Below are 20,556 nucleotides of genomic sequence, written 5' to 3' on the forward strand. Positions count from 1 at the left end.
AGAGACCCCACAGGAGGAAGGGGGACGGGGAGGAGAAAACCCACAGGAGGACGGGGGATGGGGAGGAGAGACCCCACAGGAGGAAGGGGGACGGGGAGGAGAGACCCCACAGGGGGAAGGGGGACGGGGGAGAGTTCCCACAGGGGGAAGAGGGACGAGGGGGAGAGACCCCACAGGGGGAAGGGGGACGGGGGGGAGAGACCCCACAGGAGGACAGGGGGACGGGGAGGTGTGACCCCACAGGGGGGAAGGGGGACGGGGAGGGGGACGGGGAGGAGAGACCCCACAGGAGGAAGGGGGACGGGGAGAGAGACCCCACAGGAGGAAGGGGGACGGGGAGGAGAAACCACACAGGAGGACGGGGGATGGGGAGGAGAGACCCCACAGGAGGAAGGGGGACGGGGAGGAGAGACCCCACAGGAGGAAGGGGGACGGGGAGGAGAGACCCCACAGGAGGAAGGGGGACGGGGAGGAGAGACCCCACAGGAGGACGGGGGATGGGGAGGAGAGACCCCACAGGAGGACGGGGGACGTGGGGGGAGAGACCCCACAGGAGGAAGGGGGACGGGGAGGAGGGACCGCACAAGGGGAAGGGGGATGGGGAGGGGAGATCACACAGGGGGACGGGGGACGGGGAGGGGAGATCCCACAGGGTGGGGGATGGGAGGGGAGACCCCACAGGGGGAAGGGGGTCGGGGAGGAGAGACCCCACAGGGGGAAGGGGGACGGGGAGGGGAGACCCCACAGGGGGAAGGGGGACGGGTAGTGGAGATCCCACAGGGTGAAGGGGGACAGGAGGGGAGACCCCACAGGGGGAAGGGGGTCGGGGAGGAGAGACCCCACAGGGGGAAGGGGGACGGGGAGGAGAGACCCCACAGGGGGAAGGGGGACGGGGAGGAGGGACCCCACAGCGGGAAGAGGGACGGGGAGGAGAGACCCCACAGTAGGAAGGGGGACGGGCAGGAGAGACCCCACAGGAGGAAGGGGGACGTGCAGGAGAGACCCCGCAGGTGGAAGGGGGACGGGAAGGAGAGATCCCACAGGAATAAGGGGGACGGGGAGGAGAGATCCCACAGGAGGAAGTGTGACGGGGAGGAGAGATCCCACAGGAGGAATGGTGACGGGGAGGAGAGATCCCACAGGAGGAAGAGGGACAGGGAGGAGAGATCCCACAGGAGAAAGGGGGACCGGGAGGAGAGATCGTACAGGAGGAAGGGGGACGGGGAGGAGAGTCCCCACAGGAGGAAGTGGGACGGTTAGGAGAGACCCCACAAGAGGAGGGGGGTCGGAGAAGAGACCCCACAGGAGGAAGTGGGACGGGGAGGAGAGATCCCACAGGAGGAAGGGGGACGGGGAGGAGAGATCCCACAGGAGGAAGGTTGACGGGGAGGAGAGATCCCACAGGAGGAAGGTGGACAGGGAGGAGAGTTCCCACAGGAGGAAGGTGGACGGGGAGGAGAGATCCCACAGGAGGAAGGGTGATGGGGAAGAGAGATCCCACAGGAGGAAGGGAGATTGGGAAGAGAGATCCCAAAGCAGGAAGGGGGATTGGGAAGAGAGATCCCACAGGAGGAAGGGGGATTGGGAAGAGAGATCCCACAGGAGGAAGGGGATGGAGAAGAGAGATCCCTCAGGAGGAAGGGGATGGGGAAGAGAGATCCGTCAGGAGGAGCGGGATGGGGGAGAAGAGATCCCACAGGTGGAAGGGGGATGGGGAGGGGAGATCGCATAGGACGAAGGGGGGATGGGGAGGAGAGATCGCACAGGAGGAAGGTGGATGGGTAGGAGAGATCCCACAGGAGGAAGGGGGATGGGGAGGAGAGATCCCACAGGAGGAAGGGGGACGGGGAAGAAAGATCCCACAGGTAGAAGAGGAATGGGTTGCAATCTCTGAGGAGGAGGATGTGAAATGTGGAAACCATAGACAGGGTGCAGAGGAGATTTACAAGGATGTTGCCTGGATTGGGGATCATGCCTTATGAGAACAGGTTGAGTGAACTGGGCCTTTTCTCTTGGAGTGACGGAGGATGAGAGGTGATTTGATAGAGGTGTACAAGATAATGAGAGGCATTGATCATGTGGATAGTCAGAGTCTTCTCCCCAGGGTTGAAATGGCTAGCACGAGAGGGCATAGTTTTAAGAATGGGCTGCTGGAGGCGAAAACTTTAAACTCTAGGATGGTTACATGGAGCTTAGAAATATAGAGCACTATGGTAAAACCGAGGTAATTCTAAGGTAGAAACATGTTCAGCACAGCGTTGTGGGCCGAAGGGCCTGTATTGTCCTGTATGTTTTCTATGTTTCTGCTGATCACATTCATTCTCAGTGTCAGACACCCAGTGACTGTAAACACAATCTCCCACAGTCTGGTACTTACCACAGTGTCTGTATTTTACACTCCGGGTTCCTCAGAGCCGCAGACACCAGTTTCACTCCTGAATCTCCCAGTTCATTCCGCCCAAGTCTAAACGCAAACAGACAGATTGATAAACAAAGTGATTCAAACCGTGGGTCTGGGGGAATTTCTCTCACTCGGATATTTCAGGAAACATTAAACTGTCCAGTAAATCACTGATCGGAGTTCCCATCACTGTCAATGTCCCTCACTGCCCAGCTCCAGGGTATTTACCGAATGTCGGTAATTTCGTCTGTCGGTGAGACCCTATAAACCCCACATATTCTGTCCCATTCCCCGATGGAGAGAAAAGTGTTTCTGACACGAAATGCAGAAATGTCAATGGGACACAGTGAAATAGACCCACCCAAGCTAAAGGGATGGGGAAGAGAGATCCCAGAGGAGGAAGGGGGATGGGGAAGAGAGATCCCACAAGAGGTAGGGGGTTGGGGAAGAGATCCCAGAGGAGGAAGGGGAATGGGGAAGAGAGATCCCACAGGAGGAAGGGGGTTGGGGAAGAGATCTGACAGGAGGAAGGGGGATGGGAAGAGAGATCCCACAGGAGGAAGGGAGATTGGGAAGAGAGATCCCACAGGAGGATGGGGGACGGGGAGGAGAGATCCCACAGGAGGAAGGGGGACGGGGAGAAGAGATCCCACAGGAGGAAGGGGGACGGGGAGGAGATCCCCCAGGAGGACGGGGGACGGGGAGGAGAGATCCCACAGGAGGAAGTGGGATGGGGAAGAGAGATCCCACAGGAGGAAGGGGGACGGGGAGGAGAGATCCCACAGGAGGAAGGGAGATTGGGAAGAGAGGTCCCACAGGAGGAAGGGGGATAGGGAAGAGAGATCCCAAAGGAAGAAGCGGGATGGGAGAGAGAGATGCCACAGGAGGAAGGGTAATGGGGAAGAGATCCCAAAAGAGGAAGGGGGATGGGAGAGAGAGATCCCACAGGATGAAAGTGGATGGGGGAGAGTAATCCCACAGAAGGAAGTGGAATGGTGAATAGAGATCCCATAGGATGATCGGGCATGGGGACGAGATACGAGACAGGAGGAAGTGGGTGGGGAAGCAAGATCATACAGGAGGTTGGGGGATGAGTAGGAGATATTCCCCACAGGAGGAAGGGGGATGCTGAGGAGAGATCCAATAGTTGGAAGGAAGGGGGAGTGGGAACAGAGAGCCCAGAGGATGGAAGGGGGATGGGAAAGCGAGATCTCACAGGAGGATTGCTACCCATGCCACGTGCTAGTGAGGCTAGAAATAGGAAGATAATGCAGCTAAATACGTGGCTGAGGGGATGGTGCATGAGGGACCGGTTCATGTTTCTGGACAATTGGGCTTTCTTCCAGGGGAGGTGCGACCAGTCTGAATTGGACAGTTTGCACCTGAACTGGAGGGGACTAACATCCTTGCCGGTAGGTTAGCAAGTTCTGCTCCAGGGGTTTTAAACAAGGTTGCAGGGGGAGGGGAACCAGAGTGTTAGAGCAGATAGTGAGGTGGTGGAGGATAAGGGTCATGCGAGGACTGCTTGTATAGACAGATATCAATGGTGTGTACGTGATAGAAATGTTCTCAGGTGCATCTATTTCAATGCAAGGAGTATTGCAGGTAAGGCAGATGAGTTTAGATCGTGGATTGGCACGATGATATTAGTAAGACTTGGTTTGCAGGAGGGTCAGGACTGGCAGCTTTTTGTTCCGTGTTTCCATTGTTTCAGATGTGATAGGGGGCAGGGATGAAAGGGAGAGGAGTGGCATTACCAGTCAGGGAGAATATCACAGCTGTGTGTAGACGGGACAGCCCGGAGGGTTCATCTACAGAGGCCATATGGGTGGAGCTGAGGAACGGGAAAGGTGTGACCACACTAATAGGGTTGTATTATAGACCGCCCAGTAGTCAGAGAGAATTCGAGGAGCAAATCTGTAGAGAGGTAGCACACCAATGTAAGAAACAGAAAGTTGTAATAGTAGGGGATTTTAACTTTCCACATATTGACGGGGACTCCCATTCTGAGAAAGGGTTAGATGGCGTGGAGTTTGTCAAATGTGTTCAGGAAAGTTTTCTAAATCAATACATTGAGGTATCAACGAGAGAGGGTGCAGTACCTGATCTCCTATTAAGTAACCAGACAGGTCAGGTGACAGAAGTATGTGTAGGTGAACATTTTGGGTCCAGTGACCATAATGTCATTAGTTTCAAGATAATTATGGATAAGGATCAGACTGGTCCTCCAGTTAAGGTTCTGAATTGGAGAAGGGCCAATTGTGTGGAAATGAGAGAGGATCTGGGAAGAGTGGATTGGGATAAGTTGTTTTCTGGCAAGGATGTGTTCAGTAAGTGGAACGCCTTCAAGGGTGAAATTTTGAGAGTGCAGAATTTGCATGTTCCTGCCAGGATTAAAGGCAAAGTTAACAGGCAGAGGGAACCTTGGTTTTCAAGGGATATTGGCGATCTGCTTAAGTAGGTGTTTAGCAGCTATAGGAAACAAGGAACAAATGAGGTACTTGAAGAGTATAGAAAATGTAAGCAAATACTAAAGGAGGAAATCAGGAAGGCAAAAAGAAGACATGAGGTTGCTTTGGCAGATAATGTGAAGGTAAACCCGAAGGCTTTCTACAAGTATATTAAGAGTAAAAGGATAGTAAAGGACAAAATTGGTCCCCTAGAAGATCAGAGTGGTCGTCTCTGTGTGGAGCCTCACGAGATGGGGGAGATCTTAAACAGTTTTTTTGCGTCAGTGTTTACTCAGGAAACTGGCATAGCGGATATGGAATTAAGGGAAACAAACAGTAGTGTCATGGAACATATAGAGATTAAAGAGGAGAAGCTGCTTGCTGCCTTACTGCGAATAAAGGTAGATAAATCCCCCGGAACTGACATGATATTTTCTCTACCTTGAGAGAGACTGGTGTAGAAATTGCAGGGGCCCTGGCAGAAATATTTAAAATGTCCTCAGACAGGGGTACGGTGCCGGAGGATTGGAGGGTAGTTCATGTTGTTCTGTTGTTTGAAAAAGGCTCCAAAAGTACACCAGGTCATTACAGGCCAGTGAGCCTGACATCAGTAGTAGGTAAATTATTGGAAGGTGTTCTGAGAGATCGGATACACAAGGATTCGGACAGCCAAGGGCTGATAAAAGATAGTCAGCATGGCTTTGTATCTGGTAGATCATGTTTAATGAATCCTGTAGTGTTTTTCGAGGAGGTTACCAAGAATGCATATGAAGGAAAGGCTGTGGATGTTGTCTACATGGACTTTTGTAAGGCCTTTGACAAGGTCCCACATGAGAGGTTAGTTCTAAAGGTCCAGACACTAGGTATCCATGGAGAGGTTGTAAACTGGATTCGAATTGGCTGTGTGGGAGAAGACAGAGAGTGGTAGTGGATGATTGCTTCTCAGACTGGAGGCCCGTGACTAGTGGTGTGTCTCAGGGATCTGTGCTGGGACCATCGTTGTTTGTTGTCTGTATCAATGATCTAGATGATGATGTGATAAATTGGATCAGCAGGTTTGTGGATGACACTAAGATGTAGGCATTGTGGACAGCGAGGAAGGCTTTCAAAGCTTCCAGAGGGATCTGGACCAACTGGAAGAATGGGCCAGAAAATGGCAGATGGAATTTAATGCAGACAAGTGTGAGGTGTTCCATTTTGGAAGGACAAATCAAGGTACGACATACAAGATAAACAGTAGGGCACTGAAGAGAGCGGAGGAACAGAGGGATCCGGGGGTTCCGATACATAATTCCCTGAAAGTGGCTTCACAGGTAGACAGGGTTGTAAAGAAGGCTTTTGGCATCCTGGCATTCATAAATCAAAGTACTGAGTATAGGAGTTGGAATATTATGGTGAGGTTGTATAAGACATTGGTGAGGCAAAATTTGGAGTATTGTGTGCAGTTCTGATCACCTAACTATAGGAAGGATATCAGTAAGTTTGAAAAAGTGCAGAGAAGATTTACTAGGATGTTGCCGGGTCTTCAGGAGTTGAGTTACCAGGAAAGATTGAACAGGTTACGACTTTATTCCTTGGAGTGCAGAAGACTGAGGGGAGACTTGATAGAGGTTTACAATATTATGAGGGTATAGACAGGGTAAATGCGAATAGGCTCTTTCCACATAGATTAGGAGAGATAAATATGAAAAGACATGGCTTCACCGTGAAAGGGGAAAGGTTTAGGGGGAGCATTAGGAGGAACTTCTTCACTCAGAGGGTGGTGAGAGTGTGGAACGACCTGCCATCTGATGAGGAAAATATGGACTCACTCTTAAGCTTTAAGAATAAATTGGATAGATACATGGATGGGAGAGGACTGGAGGGTTATGGACTGGGTGCAGGTCAATGGAACTAGCGGAATAAGGTTTTGGTACAGACTAGAAGGACCGAATGGCTTGTTTTCTGTGCTGTAATGTTCTATGATTTTATGATTCTATGGGGAGGAGAGTTCCCACAAGCAAAAGGGGAATGGGGATGGGGAAGCGAGATCCCACAGGAGGAAGGGGGATGGGGAAGCGAGATCCCACAGGAGGAAGGGGATGGGGAAGAGAGATCCCACAGCAGGAAGGGGATGGGGAAGAGAGATCCCACAGGAGGAAGGGGGATGGGGAAGAGAGATCCCACAGGAGGAAGGGGATGGGGAAGGGAGATCCCACAGGAGGATGAGGCATGGGGAAGAGAGATCCCACAGGAGGAAGGGGGATATAGACAGAAAATAAACAGGATGAAGGGGGAAGGGGTTAAGAGATCGGCCAGGAGGAAGGGGGATGTGGAACAGAGTCACCACAGGAGGATGTGGGATTGGGAAGAGAAATCTCACAGGAGGAAGGGGGTCGGCGAAGAGAAATTCCACAGGACAATGGGGCATGCCAAAGTGAGATCCAACAGGAAGAAGTCGATGGGGGAGAGAGATCCCACAGGAGGAAAGAGTATGGGGAAGGGAGTTCCAACAGCAGGAAGGGATAGGGAAGAGAAATCCATAGAAGGAAGGGGGATGGGGAAGAGCGATCTCACAGGAGCAAGGGGGATGGGGAAGAGAGATCCCACAGGAGGAAGAGGGATGGGGAGGAGAGATCCCACAAAAGGAAGGGGGATAGGGAAGAGAGATCTCACAGGAAGGGTGGTGGGGTGTGTGGACAAGACATCCCACAGGAGGATGAGGAAAGAGTAATAGAGAGTCCACGGGAGGAATGGGGATGGGGGCGAGATTCCAAAGAATGGAAGGGAGATTGGGATGAGAAGTCCCACAGGAGGATTCCAAGGGAAAACGATAATCCTACAAGACGAGAGGACGCAGACATTTTTTGTACGTGTGTGTTGGGTCTGAACAGAGACCCAGAGGAGATGCGCCCTCGCTCTTTGTGTATCTGGAAGTGAGCAAAGTCACACACGGGGAAGGGCAGTGGGAGGACGATCTCACAATGGTATTTCTTTCCTTCTCACTGGGACAGTCTGCTGACGGTCTCTTGTCCCTCACCGCGAAGGGGGTGTGAATCTCTGACCCACCTGCTGCAGTCAGTGTCGGTCTGGGTGTCAGTCACAGTGAGAAGGAACATTGTTAATGGACGTGTCACAGGCAGCGAGAAACACGGCCATTCCTGTGATTTACTACCATTAAACCAATGGTCATTGTTCACTGATCTGATGAAGTCTTCAACATCCCTTCACAAGGAACCACAGAACCCTCCCGTCCTTGGGGAATTACTGACTGATCCCCTGGGCATTTGTCACAATTCTTCACAATCTGATTTACTACAAATTTACCAAAATTCCTTTACATTGAAACAACACAATGGAACAGTTTCACAGTTCAGAGTGAGAGATAAATCAAATTACCTCAACACCAGGCACTTGTGCAGCCCGGGTCCCAGCCGTTGGATTCCTTCACATTGAATGTGGCAGCTCTCCAGGTCGAGGTGTTTTATTGTATCACAGAGTCCGACGACATGAGACAGGACCGCGCAGTCAATCGGGGTCAGTGTCATTCCACTGAGTGAAAACCTTTCCACAGATCCCAGTGCGGCCTGAGCCAGTCCACGATTCTGAGACTCAAACAGGTAGTGCAATGTGTTCAGGAGGCTCCTTTTACCAGCTTCACTCCTTGTGTTTCCACTTCGGCGTTTAACCTCCTCCTTCACCCAGTCAATCACCCGGCAGGTTGTTTCATGAGGAAATGGACCCAGAAACTCCTCCAGGCCCCGAGCTGTCATTGGGTTGGAGAGACCAGCAACAAAACGGAGAAATACCTCAAATCGCCCATCCTTCACACAGTGGGCTTCAGTGAGGAGTTTCATGATATCTCTTCCATCTGGGATCAGGAATTGTGCGACTGCAGCTACAAACTCTTGGATGGTGAGGTGTGGGAATGTGTACACCACGCTCCGGGCAGAATCCTCTCTCTCCAAAAGCTCCATCAGGAACCCGGACAGGAACTGGGAAGGCTGCAGTTTGTAGTTGATCAAATCTCCATCTGTAAACACAATCTTCCTCTCGGACACTCCTCTGAAGGCCATCTGACCAACCCTGAGTAACACATCACGGGGGTTCTCAATCTCACGGCCGTGGTTTTTCAGTATGTTGTAAATATAGTAGGAGTACAGTTGGGTGATGGTCTTGGGAACTTGCTGTGGGTCCCTGAATCTTTGTGTGAAGAAGTGGCCCAGTGCCAGAGCGAGGATCCAGCAGTAGGAGGGGTTGTAGCTCATGGTGTACAGGATCTCGTTCTCCTTCACGTGTTTGAAAACAGCTGCCGCCACCGTCTGATCTTCAAAATACCTGATGAAATATTCCTTCCGTTCCTCACCAACAAATCCCAGAATTTCAGCCCAGACACTGATCTCAGCCTTTTCTAATAAATGTAATGCAGTGGGACGGGTGGTGACCAGCACTGAACACCCTGGGAGCAGCTTGCCCTGGATTAAATTGTACACAATGTCAGACACTTCACACCACCACTCGGGATCTGGGCACTGGTGCTTTGGTTCTGTATCTCTCCGACTGTCAGCAAAATCGATTCTGTGTTTGAATTCATCCAAACCATCGAATATAAACAACAATCCCTCTGGGTTCTTCCAGACCACTCTCAGCATATTCCCAAAGTAAGGATAATGATCCAGAATCAGTTCTCTCAGGTTTATTCTGTTGTTAATGGAGTTTAAATCACGGAATTTGAAACTGAAGACAAACTGGAATTGTTGGAATATTTTCCCCATGGCCCAGTCATGAATAATCTTTTGTACCATTGTTGTTTTCCCGATCCCCGGGACTCCGGCCACTGTTGCCGAACTCCCAGATTTGAACTTACTCCAGGAAAAGCTGCTCTGGAACAGCTGATCAGTCTGGATTTTTTCCAGTTCTCTGCGAAGATGTTTTTCTCTCCACTCGCCATGTTCTCTGCCTCTTGCCAGCAGCTCATGTTCCACCAGTGTCCGATCTCGAACAGTAGAAATGACCGTGAGCTCAGCGTATCGATCAACCAGCTGGAAAACCTTCTCCTTCTCCCTCATCAGGATCGTGTTCACTCTCAGTGTTTCAGTTTGTGCCCGCAGAGTCTCCTTGTGTTTCTGTTGAACATCTTCCATGGAAACAGACAGTGGACAAACTGTTAGATGCCTCAACTCAGAACTCAGTATTTAAGCACACAAGAGTTAGCTCAAAGCTAATGCATTAACTGGATTCATCAATGGATGCTCGTACAGTACAGTAAATTTGATTAACAGACTGCTGACTGTACAGAAAGGCCTGGTCTAGATAAACACCAGATCATCACATTACCACATGAACTGTACTGTGAAGGTGAATATTTCCCTAATAGTTTACTGACCCCCAACTGTCCCGTACTGGACACCCACCCACGATGATTGTTCCTGCGGAAGAACTTTGAAAGCCGGATGTTTGATGTGGTGTATCGAGATGGAGAAAAGGATAGTGGGCATTCTGTCAAAGGAACAAGTTGAGGAATCACAGCTTCCCCTCCCACCCACCATCACTGTTTCAAAATACAAAGAAGTAGCTTTATTGAGCAGCACATGCACTGTGGGTGGGAGTTGCTGGGGAAGAAAATGGCAATGTCTTGTTCAGGAGATTGAGACAGTCAGCATTATCACACAAAATGCAAACAGTTCCCCCCCCCCCCCCCACAATCCATCATCACAGTTGCTGCTCAGCTCAATGAGTTCCTCCAGAAAATGGTTTGAGACGGCAGATCCGCAGTCTCATGTCTCTGAAAAAGTAGGTGTTATAAATACTCAACAGCTTCAAGATTGAACATACACAAGTGTAAAAGATAAGGAAATAATTGTTATTCCAGATACGGTGTAGCACAAAAAAACTCAGATAAAGAACTCTATGGAAAACACAATAAATATAAATATATACGATACAGGAGTCACTCTGACCTCGAGTGGTACTGACAGAAAATTTTCAAATTGTGCTGGTGGTGGGTGGGGGTTGTTAGTTATGGAGGGGTGGCTTAATCATTGGAGGTGTTGATCAGTCTTACTGTTTGAGGAAAGTAACTGATATGGAGTCTGGTGGTCCTGCTGTGGATGCTACGTAGCTTCCTCCCTCACGGGAGAGAGACAGACAGCCTATAGGCAGGATAGGTGTGATCCTTCCTGAAGCTCCTGTCCCTTTTCTGGAGACTTTCTCTATATACGTCCCTGATGGAAGGTAGGCTGGTGGTACCGGTGATGCGTTGGGCAGTTTTGACTACCCGTTGTAGAGGCTTCCAGTCCACCACTGTTATGCAGCATGTTGGCCTGCCCTCTGCAGCAAAGCAATAGGAGGACGGGAGTGTAGATGTGAGTACAGGTCAGACAGCCTCTGTGGAAAGGGGAGAAAGTGGAGATGCTACTAGTCTGTGCCTTCAAATACAAGATTGAAAACCATGCCCATTACAGGTTGGGTGGTGAAGAGAGCAGGGTCCGAGGAATTTTGGTAGCAGGTGGTTCAGGATTTCAGATATCACAATACCTGCATAGTACAGTACAGCCATGGGACTTTCGGCCCACAAAGTTGCTGCTAGCATAGTCCCCATAAACTCATCCCACCTGCTTCTGGGGCTATGGATATGAATATCAGGATCCCTGTAGACATGAATGACGTCATGGTCATGACCTTTACTCTGTACTTCCCCATACATTTGATCTCCTGATTTGCAAGAACTCATACTTCTCTGGATTAAACTCCATCTGATATTTCCCCATCTGCAACTGCAACTGATCTGTATCCCAATGCATTCTTTGGCACACCTCTTCATTCTCCACAACGGACTGTCTCATTTCAACATCATGAAACTCATCTCTCCCTTTCAGACTAAATTTACAACATCTGCCATCAAAATCTACAGGCACTGTCGTCGTTGACTTTAATCCTCTTTGCAACATGCCGGACCCAAATTCTGCTCAGCTAATGTTTAATCATGCCCGTTAGGGATTTGCCTAACAAGGGCTGCTGTCACTCTAACCCTTTGCCACTGAATCAGCCTTCCCCGAAGTTCTTTCCCACACCCAATGCTGCACACCCCATTCTTGGCAGTGTGGAGAATCACAGTGACCTTGGGGTCCGAGTCCAGCGGACACTCAAAGCTGCTATGCAGCTTGATTCTGTGGTTCAAAAGGCATACAGTGCATTGGCCTTCATCAACCCTGGGATTGAGTTTAGGAGCTGAGAGGTAATGCAGCAGTTATATTGGACCCTGGTCAGACCTCACTTGGAGTATTGTACTCTGTTCTGGTCACCTCACTACAGGAAGGATGTGGAAACTGTAGAATGGGTGCAGAGGAGATTTACAAGGATGTTGCCTGGATTGGGGAACATGCCCTATGAGAATAGGTTGAGTGAACTCGGCCATTTCTCCTGGGAACAACGGAGGATGAGAGGTGACCTGATAGAGGTGTATAAAATGATGAGAGGCATTGATTGTGTGGATAGTCAGAGTCTTCTAGGGCTGAAATGGCTAACACAGGAGGGTACAGGTTTAAGGTGCTTGGAAGCAGATACAGAGGGATTGTTAGGGGTATTTTTTTTTATGCAGAGAGTGGTGAGGGCGTTGAATAGGCTGCCGGCGATTGCGGTGGAGGCAGAAACAATAGGGCCTTTTAATTTCTAAAATAATTACATGTTCGGTACAGTATCATGAGCCGAAAGACCTGCATTGTGCTGTAGATTTTCTATGTTTCCATAAGCTGCAGACCTCTTCTTGTTTATAAACAAGAGTTGTGTTCACTGTTCCCAAAGGTTCCACCACTGAAACCTCAGCAACTTTTCGGCTTATGTCCAAATACCAGTTGCAGTCTGGCCTCTCCTCTAGTTCACACCTTACACACATTGTTCCCAGAACCCATCCCACCATCAGAGATTCCTACAATATTCTTGCAGGTACGAAACACGGGACAGAGAATGAAAGGTCATCAGCAACACAGGGAAAGTTAAAATTACCCACTACAACAAACTTGCTGCTTTTGCGTCTTTCCAGAATTTGCCTACATATTAGTTCCTCTATCTCATGATGACTATCGGGAGATGTTTTGTAAAAACCCATCAGTGACTGTATCTATCTTATTTCTATGCACTCATATTGCCTCAGTACTTGAACTCCCCAGTGTGTCCTCTCTGAGTGCAGCTGTGAAATTCCCCAGGTCAACAAATAAACCTTTTCAAACGTATTACCTCCTCTCTCTATCTGAAGTATCGTAACTCTGGAATCTTGTCTCTCGCAATCAAGTCTTCATAAAGACAACAACATCACACTTCCATATGCTGATCCACTCTCAAGGTCCTGACCCACAACACTCTATCCAATGAACTATCCACTTCAGTCCCAACCATCCCATCATGTTCTCTCACCCGGACCACCGTCCATGCCATAAGAATTATTAGCCTAACCTGTATCTTCCATTGACTTGACGAGGCAGGAGATAATGTAGCTGGACAAGTGTTTGGGGCGTCAGTGGGAGAGTATTCTGGACACAATTTGTCTCAATCAGGGAAAGCGATGTCGATGCTCTGAGTCCTGAATTAGGGGAAGGCACATGTGGAAACAGATAATTACAGCTACACTACTGCTGAACACAATCCTTTGAAAGGACGTGTAAAAGTATGCTAGGACTCTGCAAAGTGTATCCAGGATTTCACAGAATTTGAAGGGCCTGTCAGGGATGTGCAGGATCTCAGCGTGTCCGGACTCTACCAGGGATGTGTCCGGTCCCACAGTGTGTCAGGACCATGTCAGGGATGTGTGGTGTCTCACACTGTGTCAAGGACCATCTCAGGGATGTGTGGTGTTTCACACTGTGTCAAGGACCATGTCAGGGATGTGCGGGGTTTCACACTGTGTCAAGGACCATGTCAGGGATGTGTGGGGTCTCACACTGTGTCAAGGACCATGTCAGGGATGTGCGGGGTTTCACACTGTGTCAAGGACCATGTCAGGAATGTGTGGGGTCTCACACTGTGTCAAGGACCATGTCAGGGATGTGCGGGGTTTCACAGTGTGTCAATGACCATGTCCAGGATGTGCGGGGTTTCACACTGTGTCAAGGACTCTGTCAGGGATGTGTGGGGTTTCACAGTGTGTCAAGGACCATGTCAGGGATGTTTGATGCCCCACAGTGAGTCAGGACCCTGTCAGGGATGTGTGGGGTCTCACACTGTGTCAAGGACTCTGTCAGGGATGTGTGGGGTCTCACAGTGTGTCGGGACCCTGTTAGTGATGTGTGGGGTCTCTGTTCAATGTATTTGGGTGGGATGGGGAGCGTAGGTAATCATTGGTAGTTTAATTAGTTACTTCAGACAAAGTGACAGTGTTAGAAATGTTATTCTTCAATAATCAGGGAATGAATCGGTTTTGTATTAGAAATGGGTGTGGGAATTTCACTGCTGTGTCTGTTCCTTTGGCAAACAACATGAAGAACAGTGAAGAACAACTCTGCAGGCTACCTACAACCCTCGGTTTCTCTGTCCTAATTCCCATCTCTCACCCTTCCGCAGTGTCTGTCACACAACACATCAATTTCAGCTTCTGTGGACTGAGCTGAGGATTTTGTCCTCCAATCTCAACCTCACTAACACTGTCTCCTGATGGAATTCCCAGGATTATTGAGTTAGAGGTTAAACTGGATAACTGTAGCAGTGTTTGCAGTATGGCAGTACATATGTGAACAGAGTTGGGTTCATATGCTTCTTAGGGGTTGAACAGAGCAGTTGGGTGTTACCTGATTTTCTCATTAAATGGATGCTCTCATTGTTATTCTGTGATGAGAGCTTCCGTGGACTCTCAATTCTAAAAATGATAACCTGTAGGATCTGAGGGGATTTAGAAAAATGATCCAGTATGTGGGCTGTTGCTCAGGTAGTGCAGCTGCAGGGGAAGGATTTCACTTTTCGGAGTGAAGAATTTCTGAGAATTTCACTCCTCCAGATCGTCCTCTTCTCCACTCTGGCTCGGTGGAGGGACCTGTCGTTGTAGGAGTCAGAGAGGAGTGGTCCCTATCAGAAAACTCCCCGACTGTATGAGTTGTTCCTGATAATGCCCTGAGAAAGATATCCCTCCAGCAAATATTTTCCATGTGTCTCACTGTGCGCTGTGTCATGGTGCCACCACATACCTGGTCAAATCCAGGTGGTTCAACATCGATATGGCCCTACACAATATCTACCATCGGTGGAAACAGCGTTTCTTCACTTACCTTTCAGTTCTCTGGGAATCTCCGGTACGGGTCGATGGACCGGAACACAACCTGTTCGGAATAAAACCATTTGAGGAATTGAAATGTATAAAATTATAAAGTCAATTGTGATTGAATCCTAAATTAAATTCATCTGTGATGCTATCTCACCATGTTCCTGTATTTCTTTCAGTATTTTGTCCAACTTTGGGACACCAATCCGCATTTTGACAAAGGTTTCCCACATCACCCTCCGGGCGCGGGAGCCTTTCTCCATCACCAGGCTCAGGAGGAGTTTAGAACTGTCCGCCCGCTCTCCCCTATCAGCGAGATCAGAGATTTTCTGTGAAGAGTAACAGTGAACATATTGGGGACTGACAGATTCACACAGAGTATGAGAAGTAAATGATGTGCTCTGTAACGGGATCACACTGAGTAGTCACCCGGACGGGTGCTGATCCTGGCTGGACATGGACTACATTCTGAGTGCAGAGCACACGGTGGGTCATTCACCGTGAATCTGATCCACCAGTCAATGAGATCCTGGCTGGTCTGTGACCGCTTCATTGACGTGGCTCCAAATCCATAAATAATTCCTCATCAAATTTGACGGTGTAAAACAGAAATCAGAAAATAACGATCACAGACGAAGAAAGAAGTCAGGCAGGTTTTTATAACAGAGTGAGCAGTCTTGGAGAGGTTGCAGAAAAAATGATTCATCTCCTCAGTCCGCCAGTGTCCAACATGATAGCGGATTACAGGCTGACACCTGATGCCTTTCCTTTGCCTTTTCCAGTGGAGGTTTATTCAGTGATCACACATTACAACATGGCAGTATTCCCCGATCCACATTGTTTGCAGTTACAGATTGTAACAGAATGATCTCCACCTAGAACAGAACACACTCAAGCTCCTGTGGCGAACACAGATGATACCCTATTTCTCAGTGACATCCTGCTGTCACGCTGCACGGACTTCCGAAAGCTAAACATCCGGGCATATTTCCACAATCTCCTCTATTCTTGGTCCATACAGCTGCTGCTCACTCTTAACATTCAGCAGCAACCCACCAGTCTGCCGCCTATTTTCACCTCTTTCTATCACTGGTTCAGAGTCACATTTCGTTTTGTAATTGGATGTACAGTATTTATTTTCCAATTGTTCATTTATTTAATTTATTATCCGATGAGTGAGAGTTCCGACACCCATCAGTCCTGTGATGTGTGAAAATTCAAACTCATTCTCTCTCCCACTCACCCGATGTTCCTGTACACTGAACTGATTCTCGGCCGTTAACGCCAGGCTCACTCCGTGCACCCCTCCTTCCATCGCCTGCTCCAGCCTGTCCCGGTAGAAGTCCGTCAGCTGCAGCAGCTGGAAATCGTTCCAGCTTGCCAGGAGCTCAGTGATTGCTGAGCTCGGACCTGTGAAAGAGAATGAGGAGCATTATTGGGCAGGAACTTTCTCTCGTGAACCTAAAGATGATGCACCAAGTGAGCAAACACCCCGAAATATATATAGGAGGGGAGTTGGGAGTGGTGAAATGGGCGCGGACCTGGGAAGAGCAGATGAAAATCTCTGCCGGCCGAGGCTGAAGAGGGATAATTCCATCTATTGAAGGCTGCCTTTTGTGTCCCTTGGTATATACCTCTCTATTTGAAAAGCTCTGCTTCTTCCTGAGAATATAGTAACCCATCACCATCACTCTCCCGGTACTGCCCATCACCACCGCTTTGCTCTGGGTTACTGTCTGCCTGCCTGGTCAAACCCTTCCTCAGCAAATCTCTGGTATATCTCACAAAATGCTGGAGGTACTCAGCAGATCAGGCAGCATCTATGGAGGAGAGTAAACAATCGATGATTCAGGCCAACGCCCTTAATCGGGACTGGAAATGAAGGGGACAGAAATTCTAGATATTACCACATTTCTACTCCTTGTTGTCTCAATCCAAAACGTCAGCTGTTTATTTCTCTCTATGGATGCTGCCTGACCTAGTGAATTCCGAAAATATTTTGTGTGCCCTTGTGTGGCTCAAAACTTTCAGCATCTATAGAATGTCTTGTGTTCTGGAATACTCACTGTTTTAATATGCATCACAATCTGCGAGAGGAGCAGGAAGAAAACAGTAATTGTACCCTGTCCACGTGTGACTGTGCTTCCCCCAGAAATGTTAACAGTCTCTGCTCAGTCCCCTCACAAATAATATGGAAATTGACGATATTGAATTAAACCCTGACACAGAGTCAAGGCAATATTTATAAATTAAAATAATTCGCCGACATACCCGTGACCTTTCCCGATGTTGACTGCACTGGAACTCTTCCGATGCCTGCTCCTTGTGCCATTTTGAGGACAGGTGTGATCCGGTTTTGATGCTCTGTTCAAACAAAAGTATCAGGAGTTTCAGACATTAATTAAGCTGTAAAGGAGAACATTGTTTTGCTTTTATACTGAGGAAAACACTTCCAAATATCTTGGGCCTGTCCACTGAAGCCTTGACATGACTTGCTCCACCTGTGTCCATCCACCCACAGTCAGACAATGTCCATTTCCGATCTCTCCATGGATTGTACACTGGACCAGGATTCTCTGGGGTATCTACTCTGCCTGCTATATTGCAGACAATTCCCTTTTAGGAGTGAATCCGATGTCTTGGACCGGGAATGATGCGTCAATGGAATACAAGGCAGGTTGAGCAGACAGCACCCACTGTTTTGGTCCTCCTACCACTGATGGAGCTATGGTGAGTAATGGACAACTGTTACACCAGGGTGGGTTGAAGCTTTTCTGCTGGCCAATGGGACGTCTTTTCCTCTCATCAATGGATTACACAGATTTCTCTGTCACACCTGTTCTCACCGTCTCCTTTCAGTTTAACATCGCCTGGCAATGATGCTTCAGGCAATATATAACCATATAACAATCACAGCATGGAAACAGGCCATCTCGGCCCTCCTAGTCTGTGCCGAACTCTTAATCTCACCTAGTCCCACCTACCCGCACTCAGCCCATAACCCTCCACTCCTTTCCTGTCCATATACCTACCCAATTTTACCTTAAATGACACAACTGAACTGGCTTCTACTACTTCTACAGTAAGCTCATTCCACACAGCTATCACTCTCTGAGTAAAGAAATACACCCCTGTGTTTCCCTTAAACTTCTGCTCCCTAACTCTCAAATCAAGTCCTCTCACTTGAATCTCCCCTACTCTCAATGGAAACAGCCTATTCACGTCAACTCTATGTATCCCTCTCAAAATTTTAAATACCTCGATCAAATCCCCCCTCAACCTTCTACGCTCCAATGAATAGAGACTTGTTCAACCTTTCTCTGTAACTTTTTTGATTCTATGATTTTATTCTATGGTTTGATTCTATGTAGAAGCACTGTGACATCCTGAACAATGCAATCCACCCTCCTCCCCGTCCCCACCCCGCACCAAACACACACACACAGCATCGCGACATCTTCTGAGCCACTACATTTTCTCCTGTACGACTTTAAGAAAATCATTTGCACTTAAACTCTGGTCAAGCTTTCATGTCACCTGGCTATTATCAGATAGTTAAATGGCACCTTGCTGAACACAATGTCGACTGCCGTACATCCAAAACAAGTTGCGATATTTTTAACCATAAATAAAACTGGAATTATTCAACAAGACAGACGGCATGTTAACATTTCAGGTGGAAGTCGCTGTATTAGTGCTGAACCAGTGTGTAGGAACCATGCATCTGCTGTCTACCTGCATTGTATTCTGTGTTGTTTTTTTCTGATGCTTTTTATGGCAACTAGTCACATCAGTCGAGGTGTGGTAAACACAAAGGGAAGCAGTTACATATTTGTGCTTTGCTCTGTGCGGAACACAGCTGGGAATTGACCGTTGTCACATATTTTATTATTATCCATTCAAATACACTGAACTGACACTTGGGGACATTTCAGTTTCATCACTTCAAGATTGTATGTTTGCTGATTGCTAATAAAGTATCGAATACTTATTAGCGACTTTGGTAACAATCATCATTGGAGCTGACGGGACGCCAGGAAAGTAAAACAAATCTGTGGGTGGGTCACCAGCAATGTCAACTTGGTTTGGTTAGAATTCACCGCTACATTATCAACAGACATTTCTCAATCTGCCGATCATTTTAAATATTCTGAGGCACTTCAAGAATACATTGCTTCAGTATTCACACGTGAAAAGCACCTTCACAATTGTGGGGATGACTTACAGCGGACTGAAATGCTGGAGTGTGTAGACATTAAGAAAGAGGATGTGCTGGAGTTTTTTAAAGGCATTAATTAGATAAGCTGCCGGGGCCGGTTGAGATCTGCTCCCCGGCAACTGTGGGAAGATTGCTGAGCCTCTGGCGATGATCATTGTCAATTGTATGTTGAGAAGGACCAGAGGTTTAGAAGGTTGCAAATATCATTTCCTTGTTCAAGAAAGAGAGTAGAGATAGCCCACTTAATTATAGACCAGTCAGCAAGTTGAGTGAGTGTGTTGTTGTGGGAGACTCTGAGAGGCAGGATTTATGAGTATTTGGAGAGACATAATCTGATTAGGGATAGTCAGCACGGCTTTGTCAAGGGCATGTCATGCCTTATGAACCTGATTGAATTCTTTAGGGATGTAACAAAACATGTTGATGAAGGTGGAGCTGTGAATGCAGTGTATATGGATTTCAGTAATCCGTTTGATAAGGTTTCCATTGCAAGGTTCATTTAGAAAGTAATGAGGTGTGGGATCAAAGGAGGCATTGCTTTGTGGATACAGAATTAGCTTTCCCACATAAGTTGTAGATGGTTGGAATACTGCATGGAAGATGGTGACCCTTGGTGTTATGCAAAGTTCTGTTCTGGGACCCCTCTTTCTGATTTTTATAAATGACCTGTATGAGGAAGTAGAAAGTTGGGTTAGTACGTTTGCTGATGACACAAAATGTGGGGATGTTGTGGATAGTCTGGAGGGTTGTCCGAGCTTACAGCAGGACAGCGATAGGATGCAGAACTGGGTCAAAAAGTGGCAGATGGAGTTCAAACCCAGATAAGTGTGAAGTTGTTCATTTCGGTGGGTCAAATTTGAAGACAGAATATAATACTAATGGTAAGACCCTTAGCAGTGTGGAGGGTCAGAGAGATCTTGGAATTTGTGTCCATAAGACACTCAAAGCTGCTGTGCAGATTAACAGTGTTGTTAAGAAGGCATATGGTGTGATAGCCTTGATCACCCGTGGGATTGAGTTCAAGACCTGTGAAACAATGTCCAAGCTATATATGACCTCAGTCAGACCGCACTTGGAGTACTGTGTTTTTTTCTGGTCACCTCACTAGAGAAAGGGTATGGATACAGTAGAGAGAGTGCAGGGGAGATTTACATGGATTTTGACTGCATTGGAGAGCATGTCTTATGAGAATAGGTTGAGAGAACTTGGTCTTTTCCTTTTACAGCCGCGGAGGATGAGGTGACCTGATAGAGGTGCATAA

The 20,556-nt window shown here is 48.2% G+C and overlaps 1 protein-coding gene across 4 annotated transcripts in view; it reads right to left on the reverse strand.

Moving 5' to 3' along the window:
* Nucleotides 1-2,007: 2,007 nt before the first annotated feature.
* LOC132390020 (NACHT, LRR and PYD domains-containing protein 3-like) overlaps nt 2,008-20,556 on the reverse strand; it is a 35,833-nt gene continuing 17,284 nt past the window's right edge. For all 4 annotated transcript variants that reach the window (XM_059962601.1, XM_059962602.1, XM_059962600.1 and 1 more), the window contains 6 exons: nt 17,348-17,440; nt 16,320-16,486; nt 15,234-15,405; nt 15,084-15,134; nt 8,230-9,967; nt 2,008-2,464 (listed from right to left, as the gene is read on the reverse strand). In XM_059962601.1, the coding sequence (XP_059818584.1) occupies nt 2,374-2,464; nt 8,230-9,967; nt 15,084-15,134; nt 15,234-15,405; nt 16,320-16,486; nt 17,348-17,440 (2,312 nt within the window). In that variant the 3' untranslated portion in view covers nt 2,008-2,373. The remainder of the gene's footprint in view (nt 2,465-8,229; nt 9,968-15,083; nt 15,135-15,233; nt 15,406-16,319; nt 16,487-17,347; nt 17,441-20,556) is intronic.

Source organism: Hypanus sabinus, unplaced genomic scaffold (assembly GCF_030144855.1).
Source record: "Hypanus sabinus isolate sHypSab1 unplaced genomic scaffold, sHypSab1.hap1 scaffold_740, whole genome shotgun sequence".
NCBI classification, from domain to species: Eukaryota; Metazoa; Chordata; class Chondrichthyes; order Myliobatiformes; family Dasyatidae; genus Hypanus; species Hypanus sabinus.